At 39.6% G+C, this 16,251-nt stretch overlaps 1 protein-coding gene across 2 annotated transcripts in view; it reads left to right on the top strand.

Moving 5' to 3' along the window:
* The window catches only part of LOC124154512 (proton-coupled folate transporter-like), a 37,961-nt gene extending 27,812 nt beyond the window's left edge, over window positions 1-10,149 (top strand). Inside the window, exons 4-9 of one of the 2 annotated variants that reach the window (XM_046528304.1) lie at window positions 1,383-1,508; window positions 1,617-1,718; window positions 6,246-6,383; window positions 7,806-7,889; window positions 9,090-9,246; window positions 9,880-10,149. In XM_046528304.1, coding sequence (XP_046384260.1) covers window positions 1,383-1,508; window positions 1,617-1,718; window positions 6,246-6,383; window positions 7,806-7,889; window positions 9,090-9,246; window positions 9,880-9,973 — 701 coding nt within the window. In that variant the 3' untranslated portion in view covers window positions 9,974-10,149. The remainder of the gene's footprint in view (window positions 1-1,382; window positions 1,509-1,616; window positions 1,719-6,245; window positions 6,384-7,805; window positions 7,890-9,089; window positions 9,247-9,879) is intronic. The other variant, XM_046528305.1, reaches the window with a different exon arrangement.
* The last annotated feature ends 6,102 nt before the right edge of the window (window positions 10,150-16,251 follow it).

Below are 16,251 nucleotides of genomic sequence, written 5' to 3'. Positions count from 1 at the left end.
TATTAATTCACTTTTCACATCACCGGCTGTTATCAAAATAAACCACTGTTAAAAATACAAATCTTTCCTTGCTAATGAGCTTGATAATACGAATTTCGAAGGACACGAGTTCATTCTTGCAAATACATCGGTTGTTTTATAGCGAAGCAATACCAACATTATGCCGGATACAAAACGCACATGTGATATTATTTAGACCACAGGCACATGTGATTCTCCGTGGGATAATATTGCTAAATTTTGAGATATTAGCTGCAATAAAATTTTCATAAACATAGAATACTGGTGCTGATGCCAGTATTGAATGCAAATCACCGAATTAATTTAGACTTAGGTAATTTGAAAACAAGGCAATGAAACGAATCAATTATGCCGACGACATTTGGGTTTTATATTATAATCCTTTTTTGGCCAATTTATCTCGTGCGATACAGAATTCAACCTGGCTAGTATAAGATATGTTCACGTGCACCTTGCACTTTGGGCAATGTATCTCTGAAGGAACACGAGTTAGAAAGGAATTGTAAACTATCCCTATCTCTAGGAGTTTCCCCAACTATATTGATGCTCTATGAATTCCAACAGGGCAGCGAGCAGATCTCTACCTCGTGAATCATTGGTCAGTTTCGTTTTTTTATAATTTATTGTTTATGGACATGGGAATGCCCATAGAATCCTGCCTCACGTTTATTTTGGAGACTCTTTTGAATATATTCTTCACCAATGCAAATTAACTAATTAGCCTAAAATGGGCAATATATCTCATGACATCCTCGGGACGGTAACTCTTATTATTGGGCCATTATAAATTGACGATATCGCTGTATGTGGACTTTTTAAATAAAATAAAAAATATAATACGCTGCATCATTCAAAATTTTATCAACACTTTTGCAAATAAACTTTATGTATCGTCCTTTACGTTATAATTAGTACGCTTGAATGTAAAAGAACATTTTCACCTGTAAATTTTAATAAATTACCTATAAAATGATAACGTGCTATAAACCGTAGATGTGTAGGAGAATCGTTTTTTTTTCAGGTTAAAGGGTCGTTCCCAGATGATGTACTTTGGCCACATCTTACCCTTCTCACAACTATCTTATGTCATTCTCATTTCGTCCCTTGCAACCTAATGCATTAAAGCCGAAACTCAAATGAAACCGGTCGTCCAATATTATATTCGTGAAATCCACTAAATTCAGCGTGGTGGGTATTATTACATGTGTAGACTCTCAGGGTATTACGTAGATGTTATGTTTACGTCTTGTGTCCACTGTGGAATAGAATATTTACTTCTTTACAGCTAATTTCCTATTGTTGACCAGGTGTAAAACTGGAAACTAATAAAAATTATGTATCTATCTTAACATTTTACACAGGTAATAACGATTCGTGCTTGCTGAAAGACATTGTTCAGACTATCATTAAAAGAAGGGAAAGTGGTCGTCAGATCTTACTCATACTAAGTGTGTCATCACTGGCATCAAGTATCATAGCATATAACGGTGAGTTTAAAATGATTGTATGTGAATTTGAAAAAAAAGCAGGTAAAAAATTTCAACGATTTGAAATCCATGGTACTTCTCAACACTTTTATCTATTTTCCGTTACAGGTGAATCAAACCTCTACTACATGTACGGGAGGAAAGAATTTAAATGGACAGTTTTCGATTTTACACTCTACAGAAGCGTCTCCTACGGATTGCAGATGGTAGGTGAGTTTAGTGGAGCACGTTACCGCTAGCGACATACGGCCGTTTTCGAAGGCACCAATAATCATGATGCATACAGCCCTAGTAGCACCAAAAGGATTATATCTAGATTTATTATGTATCATATTATACATCGTATACATATTATATCTGTATAAAATACATGAAAATGTTCTCTACCACGCAGATAATATCTATATATTATACATATTATATCTGCTGCCATAATAAGGATTCTATATAGATTAAATACGTATAACTCGTCGTAAATCTATATATTACACACATCTTATATATGTCTCATGATCCCTGGTTACGCCGTAACGATATTATTTGTATATTTTAAAGATTCTGGTATCCATCAAGGACCATGGATCATTAGACATGTATAAAATATGTATAATACACAGATTTGCAAATCTGTATACCGATGTATTTCGAAATCTTAAAAATACACAGATATAATCCTTTGGGTGCTACTAGGGAGGGTGCGTTCCGAGAGTAATGCAAGTGAATTTCCTGCGCCGCTCTTATTTATCTGAGTGTAATTAAGCCACTTGGAGTAGATGGGGTCAACGCTAAGCTTTACAAGAAGTTTAGTTTCAGTGCTCTCCTAGCTCTCAAAGCGGCAGGACGTCAGCTATTGTAAACCTCTACGCGCGGACCGTGTCACGAAAAAAATGTAATCGACAATCTAGCAAAGTGTTTTGTGCTAAACTGAAAAAAATCCGTTGATGAGACAAACAAAATTATTCGTGAAGTTTACGGGGACTCTGCTCTGTCCTACTCCAAAGTTTTGAGGTGGTCAAAGGTCTTTCAGAAGGACTGGGAGTAGACAATTCCACAATATGGCAAGAATGAGCAGATCAAAAGTGAAATCAGCGCTTATTGTCGTTTTAGACAGCAAATAAGTGGTCTATAAGGAATTAATTTCTCAAGAAAAGATATTCAATGCTGCCTATTACATGAAAGACTTCGAAAAAGAGTCATCAGGGCGAGAAAAGACATCTTCGCTACCTGGCAACTCCATCTCGAAAAAGCGCCTTATAGTAATTTATTTACTCCTACATTATGTTTTTACATCTGAATACAAAAATAACAAAGAGAAGGAGCTTTGGGTGGTCGCCAAGGTCATAAAACCAGAATTGAGCCACCATTAAATAACAAAATGTATGCCAATAAAGAAATAACAATGCAGTAAATCATACATGAGTGTTTTAAATAAATAACATCAAAATAAATTTTCAATTATTTCTTGCGAGAAAAGCCAGTCTTTAGCAAGTCTGAACATTACATTTGAGGATTTTCTTTTTTTAAATTCTAGCGGGTAGGACATGAAATAACTTTGGCCCCATGTAAACAAAACAGCGTTATTATAATGTTAACATAGGTCTTTTTGCTTCTAGAAATGACTCACTCTTTAAATTATATTTATATTTATCACATCCACTCGGCATATTTCCACTTCTGGCAAAAAAAATTAAGCACTTTGAAGAAATACAAATACCTTAGTGGCAACGATTTTAGGGCCACATACAACGGAATAACGGAGTGCTCATAATAATTTTTAGACAATATTACTCGAATAATTTTTTTCTACTTACCACAACGCTCTACGAGTCTGCGAGTTCCTGGTAAAACACGAGTTTCAAACGCTGCCCCAATCCCCTATAATCCACAAGTCACCCCAGAAGGTTTCTTTCTATTGCCTCAAATTAAGGCAGACCTGAAATGAGCCATTTACCGTTCATAAAAGAAAGGCAATCAGTGATGACGAGGATCTTGCGAGAGGTTCCCGAAGAAGCCACCCTGAGCGCGTATTGGTTACGGCCGATTCGCTGGAAAAATATGTAGAACTCCAACGGAAGTACTTTGAATAATTTAAAGTGCGTCTGCAAATATGTTCAATAAGCTTCCAATTAAAAAATAATTGCATTACTTTCGGAACCTACCCTGTAGGTATTCTTCGATTTAATTCGAGTCAAATTGATTCTTAGTTCACGAAACAGTTGACGAAAGAAACGACCTCATATGAAAATCTACGAACTGCCTCCAACGAAAGAGACATCTAGCGGTAATCGCCGCGTTAGTGAAATCGATTCTATGGGTAGATCGCGAATATTACATTAGCGGAGTGCCCCTAGAGTAGATACTGGAAATTTGATGTTATACAGGGTGTCCCATTTATCTTGACCACCCGAAATGACTTTTTGTCCAGATGTAAATTCAAAAATAAGTCAATCAAATGTCCATTAGCCGTCAGGGGGACATTAATCAGCATGACTGCCTTCATTGTAGCTTTGTTATTTACAAAGATATGAACAGCGGTATGTCTTTTTAAATGGGACCCTATATTTTTTATTCGGCAACTCATTTCCTCTCCTAAAGACTTATGCAAAAATGTAGCACAGTGGACCATTAACATAAACACAGTACTATGAAAAATGACTGACTCACTAGCGCTTAGTGCAGGTACGCGGGTATTGGAACTACTCCACTTGCCGACGTTGACAGGGAACAAATGAAAACATAGTAAAATGCTCAACATTTATTCAGTAAACCATAGTCCATTGAATTTCCGAATTTAAGATATAGGGTGCCATTTAAAAAAGACAAACCGCTGTTCTTACCTTTGTAAATAACAAAGCTACAAGGAAGGCAATCATGCTAAGTAATGTCCCCCTGACGACCAATGGGCATTTTCTTGACACATTTTTTAATTTATATCTGGACAAAAAGTTATTTCGGGTGGTCAAGATAAATGGGACACCCTGTATAACTTGGACATGACCGCTTTGTCTTCCATCCAGTGGAGCTTGTTTTTAAACTGTCATGTGCGGAGATCGTTGTCCTTCGTCAATAAATAAATCCGAAATCAAGTTAACTTATTGATTGGCGCTATCGAAAACGATCTTTCAAACGATTAATTTCCATCGCGTCAGTAATGAATGATTGATTGAATGGCTCATTTGATTATCCATCAGTTCTCTATATCTGGTCATTTCTCTCGGAAATACAGATCCATCAAATTGTAAAAGTTAGTCATTTAGTAAGAGTTATTTTTTTATATATATTCCATTTCATTTGCAACATCGCCTGCGCGCATTGATAAAAATTAACTGGAAAGTAAAAGAGAAATGATTATGCTCTTAATCACTGCCTTTCAATTGAAATATGAGCAAAATACAGCATTTAACAAGTAAGTATGGACGCAGTCACGGTTGAAAATTTATTCTGAAACAAGGGTGAAATTTTCCATGAGGAAATCATTTGGCTAACCAGGAAATCGAACCCGGTTCACACAGGAAAGTTATACCGTACTTCCGAATTTGTGCTCAGATTCGACTGACGTCACAAATTTAGTCAAAAATGGGCATTGTCTGAAAGTTCAACAACTGACCGCCTACGGGGCGCGAGAAACGGCTCACTTAAAGGGCGCGCTTTTCACGTGAACGGTTCATTTCCATCGCATCAGTAATGAGTGACTCATCAAACTGGTCAATTGAAGATCCAACCGCTCTCTGAATGTGGTCCTTCCTTAAGGAAATACAGATTAAGAGCCCCCGCGTATTCTACCAGTTAAGCCACCAAGCCTTCTTCCTCCACGGTGAATGTGAGTCTGGATTGACCGAACCGAAGGTGTTGACTTCTCGAGTCAACGTTTTTACACAGGAGACATATTTTTTAAGGATCTGGGGGAGGCACGCGCCCCCGTGTCCCCTGCCCCCCCCCTCCCACCCCCTAGATCCGCCTCTTTTACTGACCAAGGGAGGGGAAAATAAATCACCTAATTAAAATGTGGTTTGGTGGGATTCTTTAAAATCAAAACTAATAATTTTTACCGTACCGTAATAAGTTTAACTCCGTATGTACAATAAGTAATTATACAGCAAAGTTTTGACTAGAAAGGCGTTACAGGGTTATATCCTGGTGCTACATTGTAATTTTTGATACGACTGCAACGCTCCGTTTAGGAAAAGATTTCAAATACTTTGTAAATGCGAGGAAGATCGCGATATATAAAAAAAATCGAGTTTATAGTGTTATAGTACAAGTTTAGTTTATAGTACCATGCCGATTATGGCGAATTATCACGTTACGACCTATTTATTCGTCGCTTTGCCGCCATTAAATAATGCTTAATACGCAAATGGCGTCGTTGGTCGTGCAACGTTGTGACAGGATTATTAATAATTTGCGCGCGGGCTTCGGAGCTATAACTAAATATTATACAATCGACGTTATAAATGATGCTTAAATGCTCTTGGTTGGTGCGACGAAAAAGTTCTGGGCGTAATTGTTTGCTGGTGCATTAGATATGAATGCGTCGCAAAAAAATGTCCAGACGATAGCACCTTGTTCGATAAACCCAGTCTGAAGTTTACCTCGGATCAAGACGGATAAATTGGATAACTAGCAGCATGCCTGACCGCCAATCGCGAGATCCGGGTTCGATCCTTGGATGAGCCGCATGACTCTTCATGGCAAACGTCACCCATGGTGTGAAAAGAAATAAACAATTTGTTTCAGGTACATTCTTCGCGGTGTACGTAATGAGCCGCAAGATGAAGATGGGAGATGCTACTTTGGCCCTCGTCAGCTATTCTGGAGCATGTGCGGGCTCACTTGTTCGGGCATTTGCCAGCGACACCGGGATGATGTACGCAGGTATGTACGTTTAAATCAGTGGCGTAACTATGGGGGGGGATGAGGTGATGTGTCCCCCTCCCCCCAAAGCCTCTGAGAAATCAAAAAATCATATAAAAATCTTGTCTGGATTTGATATATAATAACTGCATCTGCTAATAGTTAAATTTTAAGTGCCAAAACGATGTAAATTGCAATTCCAGGCATGTTATTTTTCATAAATGTTCATGAAATCCACGTTTCCTGGGGGGGGGGGGGGGGTAGCCCCCACTAACCCCCTATATCCTCCCCCAAAGATCTCTCATCTTCCTCCTCCCCCCCCCCAAAGGATATTCCTAGTTACCCCACCGGTTTAAATCAATGGTATATTTTCCCCAATGACAATTAAAATGAGCGGCCGTTTATGCATGCAATATTGGGTAAATTACGAGAGCCTGCTCCTTGAACTAGCCGATTGTTAGCATCCTCGTCAAAGTAATGCGTTAAACGGTCAAGTAGATATATCCATTACCCGGGTAATATCCTCATTATAGATTTTTAGGTGACTATTTTCCGTGCTTCAAATGACGACTTTAATAAATTAATTTTTGTAACCTCGAAAAATCAACCGCAGTCACCGATCCTCAGGGTACCGCGTCGTGCAACTCAGCTTTGACGTGCGAACGAAAAATCGCTCTCATTCCCGCATAAGCTACCTTTTTTCCGTGAGCACTGCTTAGTATTCTTAGAGTATTTCTACTTTACCTCGTGATTTAAATTTCCTGACTTAAATATTTCGTATAAGAACGATAAAATGTCTACTTTACGTCAAATTTCACATCAGACACGGCCAGGAGGGGTTTCAGGCGCAACTAATACGTTGGTGTCTGGGGGTATGGCATACCCGCCAGGGTAAGCGGGAGGTGCGGGGGCCCTCCCAGAGAAAAATTTAGGAGTTTCCAGCTTATTTAATTAGCCATAAGAAATTTACATGAATTAAACTGACAAATAATTGAAGATACAGAATGCTTAGCGCTTTAAGCCACCGTGATAAAATTTCATTTGAAATGTGTCATTGGCATGGGTAACAAAATTAATTAGTACTATCTTTTAAAATGAGCTACTCAATTTTCCTTATTCTTTTCATAATTAGTATTATTTTTTTTTTCCTCTTCTATTCTTGGCCTTGATTAATACATTTTATGTCAAAAATTTTTGTGTATTCTATTCTGTTCTTATGTATATATATGTGTATACTTTAAATTATATTACTGTACATAAAACGCGATCGTAACATTTTTATGTAAAAATATTGTATATTGTTGTCATCTTTGTATTTTATATTGTTCATGTTTTCTCTTTCATAGCCCTGAGGATGATTTTAAATAAATCGAAACGTTGGCTTTAACTTGTTTTACATTGACCTAAACTCCAAGAAATATCATAAAAACTAATTCTTTTCAGGCAGCGTCATTTCATTGCTGCATGGAGCAGCCTCTCCAATGATGAGGTCAATTATGTCGAAGAGTGTTCCTCAAAATGAACTCGGTAAGAGCTGCTTTACGATCACACAATACCTTTACGGGCACCATGTTTTTTTTTAAATTTGCGCGCACGAATATTTACCTTTTGAGGCACTAATGCATATTACATCGGTTAATGACGTTATACACCTTCAGATTCCCAATCTCCATCGCTACCGATCCTTTCTCCGTAGTATTGCAACCGTAAGATTGTTATACTGTAGCCAGCCATTTCTTCCTATCTCCAACTAGTTCGTTTAATTCATTGAGGCCCTTCTTCACCGCATTCTTCTTGATCTGCCCTACAAATACTTGTAAAGACTTGTCGATTGGTCTTCCTCTGGGGACTACATCCATCAGTTTTTCCTTTATTGTATTGCAATCCTAAGTTTGCTATGCCGCAGCAATCCATTTCTCCTTATCCCAAGAGAAACATTAAGTCACACGTTCCTTCCCCTTTCCACACAGTGACGTAGCAATTTAATTTAGCCTATCATTGCTTTACGATCGGAATCAAAACAGAAATACAAGAATACCAAATGTTTTTTGTGTATTATGGACCCTCAATCATTTAGTTTCATACTAAAAACCTTCATATTAAAATAAAGAGAATATTTCGTACAGTAATTGTTGTGTATTGTTTTTAATCACAGATATAAGAAGACCGATTGCCTATCGCATCCTCGAAAATACCATTCCACTCCGCTTGCCTCTAAATTCTGATATTTTTCGCGTGAGGATTACGTCTTCAAGGAAAGGAAAGGAAAAATCCCAGTATGATTAGCAATTAAGCAATGCACTCTTGTACCCCAAACAGCAAAGCTAAGCGGTGGGGTTTTGTGCTAAACGAATTCGTAGAGGTTCGTTTTTATAGTGCTCTAATACACAGCACCTCACTAGTCTCACTGCAAGTAGTATGGTTAACTACATGAATGTATATATAATGAAGTGATGCGAGTAATTAATCGTGTATTTTAATAATAAATACGTAATTTAAACCATTGCAATAGATGGGTGACTAAATAAATACTATAGGAATATGTATTAGAAGATGCATCATTCCCGCTGGACAACATGGAATCCTTAATACATACTATCCAATGATGCGATAAACTTACATAAAAATCTACTCACTGAAGAGAGGTGAAATATTCTTAACATTTCAGTCCATTACAAAAACTCTACTGAACATACCTCTCATATACATATATTTATTTGTCCACAGGTAAAATTTTCACGCTGACAGCATCTTTGGAGGCCCTGGTCCCTCTGGCAGCCCAACCCCTCTACACTTACCTCTTCAACAACACCCTGCAGTCTTTTCCGGGAGCTTTCTTCATTCTTTCGGCTCTAATGTTCTTCATCGATACGATTCTAAGCGGGTAAGGCCTTTTTCATAGAAAATAAAACATTATTTCACCCACATTATAATACAGTGGCGATATGGGTGGTGACATTGGTGGGGATGGGACGGAATCATATTTCCAAGTTAGCTGAGAAGAAGTTTTTTTCTGGTAAAATATGACTTAAATCTTTCTCGGGGATTCATTTTCGTGAAGTCCTCTTGGGGTCTCCACCGGTTTAATTCGTTGTATGTCATCTAATTTTCAACGGACGAGTCCATCGTCACCAGTATGAAGGAGTTTACATTCATCAAAACAGAAGCGGATACAGAAAAAACTGAATGGGGGGAATATTGAGCTACCTTTGGCGTAATTACAAATAATTAAGTCACATGCAAAGTTTATCAAAATTTTATTTAAACTGATAATACGCATATACAAGACAATGCCATCATATGGTATAAAAAAGTTATTATTGTGGTTCTGCATTGTTAGGCAATGCGGACGGCCCCGCAAGGGTGGAGGGGGGGGGCGCCCCCCATATGTATCCGCCACTGCATAAAAAATACCACCAATAATAAATTAAGAGGTTGTGCCTCCGAGATACCTATAAAAATATTCTCGATTTTATTCTAACAATAACTTATCCTAGGTTAATTTTATGTATTTCAGCATTATTTACGTCGTTCAGGGCTGGTATTCACCGCCAGAGCGACAACCGCTCCTCCCCAGAGAAGATTCAGCCCACGAAGTGCCGAATACGTGATACCATGGAAAAATACCAGCGGAAACTTATACGTCTCCCAGTGAGGTCAACGTAAGCAGACGACGCATGAATATATTTATAAATAAAGTTCCAACTTGGCGGTAAAAGGACAAGATGTTGCTTATTTCGTATTTGTGATTAAAAAAAAACAATGCACACATTTTTTACGACATGAATATATATAAGGCATTATCATTTAATCCCGATTCCAACTCGTATTTTCCATTCCAATATTAAAAATGTACACCACCAGTGAAAGTTTTATTCTGAGAAGGACGAGAAAAGACTGGAGGCTTTCGAGATGTTGGTGTTGAGAAGAATAAAGAAGGCGAAAGGGATGGAGAGGAGGAGGAACGACGAAGTGTTGGACATGGTGGGTGAGGAGAGGCGGTTTCAAGATGGGGTACAGAGGAGACTGATAGTATGGATGGAGCGAGGGCTGGGCGGGGAGGGGATGTTGAAAACGGTGTTGGAGGGAAGGATTTTGGGTAAACATGGGAGGGGAAGGAAGAGAATGGGATTTTTGGATAGAATGAAATGGAGCAGGCCTTATTGTGAATTAAAGAGGGAAGTCTATGAAGGGAGAGAGGACTACGAGAATGCTTCTCAAGTACTCCATGGAAATCTACCATAATCGGTATGTATAAATAAATCATTCATTCGGAATAATGTTTAAATGATAATAAAAACAAGTAGAAGGTATAGAGACCTGCAGTCCGAGAAAAGGTCGACAAATATAACAAAAGATCAAGAAGAAAAAAATTTATTCTACAGAAACAATTTGAGTTCTTTCGCAAAGGTTTTCATGCAAAAATGTTATCCCGTCCAAATCACGGACCTGATGCTCACCATTTTGCTGCGAGGATCAACACCTTACCACGCTTAGTTTTTCCGTAGTAATCCAACCTTTGTATTCATAGCGATAATGAGAATCCCTCAGTGTTGAATACTTCAGATGCGAAATACAGATGGAGAAGGTGAAGTGGATCATAGGTGGACGAAGATGAGGAACGACGAGGTGCTGTGGTGGGTGAGGAGAGGCAGCTTCTATATGATATACCTACGGAGGAGTTGAATAAAAGTGCTAGAGGGTAGAATGTTAGGTAAACGAGGGAGAGGAAGGAATAGAATAGGATTTTTAGATAGAACGTAAGGTAGTAGGCCTTATTCTGAATTGAAGAGAAAAGTCCAGGAAGGGAGTGGAGACTGCAGAATACATCGTACGAAAGCGTAAAAAAGGATAGTGGGGGTAAAGTAAACCAGGCGCGCAGCTAGGAATTAAGGCTAGGGGGGGGGGGGTTTAGGCGCAACTAATACTGAGGGTATGGAATACGGGAGGTGCGGGTGCCCTCCCCCATAAAATTTTTAAGATAAATGGTTCGAAATGGTTACGAATTTCTGAGGGATATTTTATTAATCCTTACACTATTCTATAAGTAATATTTAAAATTAATTAAAATGGATTAAATTCTAAAATTTCTCTCAGTGCTGGGGGGATTTTATCCCCCAAACCCCTCCCCTCGCTGCGCCACTGAGGTAAACTATTGACCCGTGAGAAATGAATACATTTAATTCCATTCAAATTGCAATAACGTTGTTTAATGATGTTAAAGGAATTATGGTTTATTTTTAACTACAGTAAACTTTTCTGGTAATTGTATTTAAAAGGTATGTCACGGTATTTCAAAGCAGAGGAAGTTATTCAAAGGCTATTTTCCGAATACTCAATTCAATTAAGGTATTATATTAAGATTCGTTTACTGTTTCGGATGATGGCGTGGTTCATAGGACAACATAATCGTTTCTAAACGGAAGTGAGGCTTGGACGTTGACAGGTGCAGAGAAGCCAACAAAGGAAGATGCTACCGATGAATGATGAAGATACAATGGATCGACCAAGTAAGTTATGATTAAGTGCTAAGGAGAGTGGAAGAAAAGAGAAGTCTTCTAAACACCTCATTGGAGAAGACTTAGTTGGTCACTTTTCGAGGCAAGATGGTCTGATGAAGACAATAGTTGAATGACAATGGAAACGAAACCCTAGGGTGGGTTCGCGGGGATACACTCCTGGGGCAGGGACTGTAAGCGCTAGCTTTTCTCCTCTGCACCCAGAAGGGGAAGGACGGTAAGGAACAAGGAAGGAGGCGCCGCCGCGATGAGAGCCCGACGACGCCTCCGGGGAGGGGTTAGGGAAGGAAGGGAAGGGACGAGGAATCCCGCACCGTCACAAAGGCGGGCGGGCCCTACTAATAGCGAAACCAAGCATACGCAATTAATATACTAACGACCTTGGAGGATTATTCTATGAGGAAGAATAATCCAACGATCAAATCGTTAGAAATAGTTGAATGACAGGTGGAAGGGAAGAAGGGAAAGGGACGGCCCAGAATGAGTTACATAGGACAGATTATGAAGGATGTAAAAGAGAAGAAATACGTCGCCATGAAAAGGTTAGCGGATAGAAGAGAGGAATGGAGAGCTGAATCAAATCAATCTTAGGATTGTTGAATAATCATGATGAAGTGTGATTTATTTGTAGAATAGTAACTTCCTTTATATAACGTGTAAGGATGAAGTTTTCGATGATGTCTGCGATAGCTGTTGCGATTGCAGCAGAAACCAGAAACCTATTGCTCCTCGCTTTTTTTTTCTAGTCTTCGTGGCCTAGCATTCGAACGAGACGCACGGAACACTGACAAATCCCCACGCAGACCACCGAACGTGTGCGAGTGGTGGGATGAAGTTGCGTCCATTGAGATGTCTTCCGTAGTTGTCATTATCACGTCCATTTCCTCGATTGTGCACTCACAGCATCACATCCAGAGCCATTTCGCATGGAGCGGTTGGATCGACGTGTGCGTTTGAAGCCCGCTTCATTGATACCGACTCACTCCTGTTTTTTCATCATCATATATGGTAGCCACGGCATTGTTGAGAAGAGCCCTGAGTATGATCACCCCAGCTACGATTATTGTTGCAAAAAATGTCTGCTAGGTACTAGGTAGGACGTGCTCTGTTTCCAAGACAACACTGTAGCATAGGCGGATTTAGAAGTAGACAAGATTTTTACTGCGGCTGCCATTACATTCGTTTTATTTTGTGTTCTACGGAGCCTCAATCATTTAATTTCTTATCTTTTCATATTAAAATGAAGGGAATAGTTCGTGCAGTAACTGTTGTATGTTGTTTTTTATCTCAAATACGAGAAGACCGTTTGCCTGTCGGACCCTTGTGCCCCCCAGTGGCGGATACAGAAAAAACTCAAGGGGGGGGGCGCAACATATCTTGAGTTGTCTTTACTTTTATCGTAATAAGAGATGATCAAGTCACAGGAAAAGTATAAGAAAATTTTATTTAAAGTGATTACAAACATGTAAAGACAATGCCATCTTATGATATAAAATAGTTACAATTGTGGTTTTGCAATGTTCGGCAATACAGCCGGACCCACAAGGGGGGGGGGGGGCGCGCGCCCCCCATCTGTATCCGCCACTGGTGCCCCCTGCCCCCAGAAAAAAACCTGGATCGCCCTTGCACTGTAGTATATCGAAATTCCTTCGGATCACATTTTCGGAAATCATTCTTACATCAATCATTTGGAAAAGACGATTGGAATCTAATCGTAAGATTTTTTGTTTCCTGTCGAGGAAGTTTAAAAGGAGTGTGTTGCCTTGTCTTCCAACCCGAAAATTGAGAAAAGGAACAATTTGATGAGGAAGGACACAGGTAAATAGGAATAGCTTTCCAAAGATAGTTAAACAATGTCTTCTTACCTTGAAAACGAAAGTAGCGTGACATCCTCGGGAACACACGACTTCGGTGAGTCACCAATTTACTTTCTTCCACTGGCAGCAAATCACATCCGTAGCCTATTTGAATCGCTAACTGCAGAAAGGCATCTTGTTCGAGTAGGACGATTTTTTTTCCTTTGAGTTGTTGCTATTTGCAAGACTCAAAGTTCCCTACTAAAAGGAAACATGTCCGCTCGGTGTTATTAGATAAATCGTCCAACATTGGACGTGATGCCTTTCTGTAGTTAGCGATTCATTTGCGATCACTAGGTACACGCTCCCATAGGCATCGGTAGGAAGTAGGCTTGGGAATGGGCGAACTGGGACTCCAATATGTTCATTACTACGAGCCATAATTATACCAGCAAAACCAATCGCAAAACCAATGTCAATCCGAAGCAAAACACTCTTTCAAGAAAAAACAACAGCCACGCGAGTGTAAATGGATTGTCATTAGAATCGATCGTATCGATAGTGTCGACTACGACAATCGACCCTGATGGGAACTGTTTTGAAGTGCTCAAGTGACTGCAAATTCGCACGAGGGAGAATTATTACCTCTTAAATGTTTCTTTTAGAATAGTGAAGTCAATCTCTTACGATGCAATTCGCAAGTATTAGTGCAATCTTGAGTGGAAGTGTCATTTTTAGTATTTGAAATAGTAAACACATTGATTCTAGAAGAGTCAGGGGCGCAGCTAGGAATTAAGGCTAGGGGGGGTTTTAGGCGCAACTAATACTGGGGTGCCTGGGGGTGTAGTATACCCACCAGGGTAAGCGGAAGGTGCGGGGGCCCTCCGCCAGAAAAAAAATATAAATGGTTCAAAATGCTGAGTTTTTCGGCCTTCTGAGGGATATTTTGTTAATCCTCACACTATTCTATAAGCAATATTAATCCAATTGAGTAAAATAGATTTAACTTAAATATTTCTCTGAGCTCTGGGGGGGAGTGGGGGTTTATCCCCCAAAACCCCCCTCGCTGCGCCGCTGAGAAGAGTACCTAATGAAATAGTTGCAAACCGTGGTAGAGGTGACTGGTATTTGTAATTATGGCCTAATACAGTATCGCAGCGGCAGTTTCGTCTAGTTCCATTTTGGGAAGGATATCATTTCTCTCTGCATTGCGGCTTCATTTTATTACTTCCTTTTTTGATAATTCGGATTTTCTCCGAAGTCAATGATGGATTGAAGGAGCTAAACTCAACAATGACAGCACGCTGTTGTCCCATCCAGCATCTTGAACATTTTTCGTGAATGCATTTAAGAAGGAGAGCCTGCAAGTCATGCCCTCTCGGCTGATAATCTTAAACGTAGTACCTCTCCACTTTTCTCTCTTGGCCCCTGCTACTGTTTTTTTCCAAAGGCTGTAGATGTGGAGATTTACCTACTTTCCATCCTCACACAGAGGTAGGGGCTGATCCAGGATTTCTTTCTGGGGGAGGGCACAAGCTAGGCCGTATCCAGGATTTTGTTCTGGGGGGGGGGGGGGGAAGGCACAAGGATTCCTCGTAATAAAAAACGAACGCAACGATAATGGGACCGTATAAAAAATCTTGCCTATTTTTTAAGGGTCGGGGGGGGGGGGGCACACGGCCCTGTGCCTCCCCCCCTCTAGATCCACCTATGCACACAGGTGAGAATCCTTCGTACATGGGGAAAGATCTTGCTTGGATTAGAATCAGCAGCGGCATAACTATAGGAATATGCTTTAGGGGGAGATAGGATGGCCTGGGGTAGTGACCCCCCCCCCCCCCAGACAACGGTGGTCCGAGAAAAGTTTTGAAAAATGATATGCCTGGAAGTGCCAAAACGATGGAAATATATTTTACATCATGTTGGCACTTCAAATTTAACTTTAAGCAGATGGATACCTCGTAATGCAAAACAAACACAATGATAATGGGACCATATTAAAAATATTGCACATTTTCTAGGGGTCTGGGGGGGGGGGGGGGCGGCACATGCCCCCTTGCCCCCTAGATCTGCCTTTGAGAGTTGGTAAAGTTACCCAAAACAATTAACTGAAATAATTTAATATCGCTAAAAAGTAAATAGTTAAGTTTTCCAGGAAGTCACAGCTAGTTTTGATCCCCATACCAACTCATTAGCCAGCCATGGTTTCCAATGTGATTTGTTTCAAAACTGCAGTTTGAACAACTGCAAAATCCACATTAATTGTCAAGGTAAAAAATTCCTGGCTTTCCAAGTCAATGAGCAGACCTCTATGCTATCCATTTTCCATCATTCCCTTAGAAATTCTTCAGATGGTGATGGTGCTAAGTGATTTTATTAATATGAAGACAATTTACGTGGGTTTCCCAAAGGAAGTTGGAGTATGAAAATTAATCACAGAACTTCCTCTATTCTATTTGAAGCCTGATTATACTGTACGAATACAAGGATCAAGAACTTTGCTATTTCCACATAATATTTTATTAGCACCGACCATGGTTTCGTTACAGAGTAACATTATCAAGGTGAAGATTT

Source organism: Ischnura elegans, chromosome 2, assembly GCF_921293095.1.
Source record: "Ischnura elegans chromosome 2, ioIscEleg1.1, whole genome shotgun sequence".
NCBI classification, from domain to species: Eukaryota; Metazoa; Arthropoda; class Insecta; order Odonata; family Coenagrionidae; genus Ischnura; species Ischnura elegans.
The sequence above is the reverse complement of the archived record's forward strand: the minus strand, read 5'-3'. Positions and strand labels throughout refer to the sequence as shown.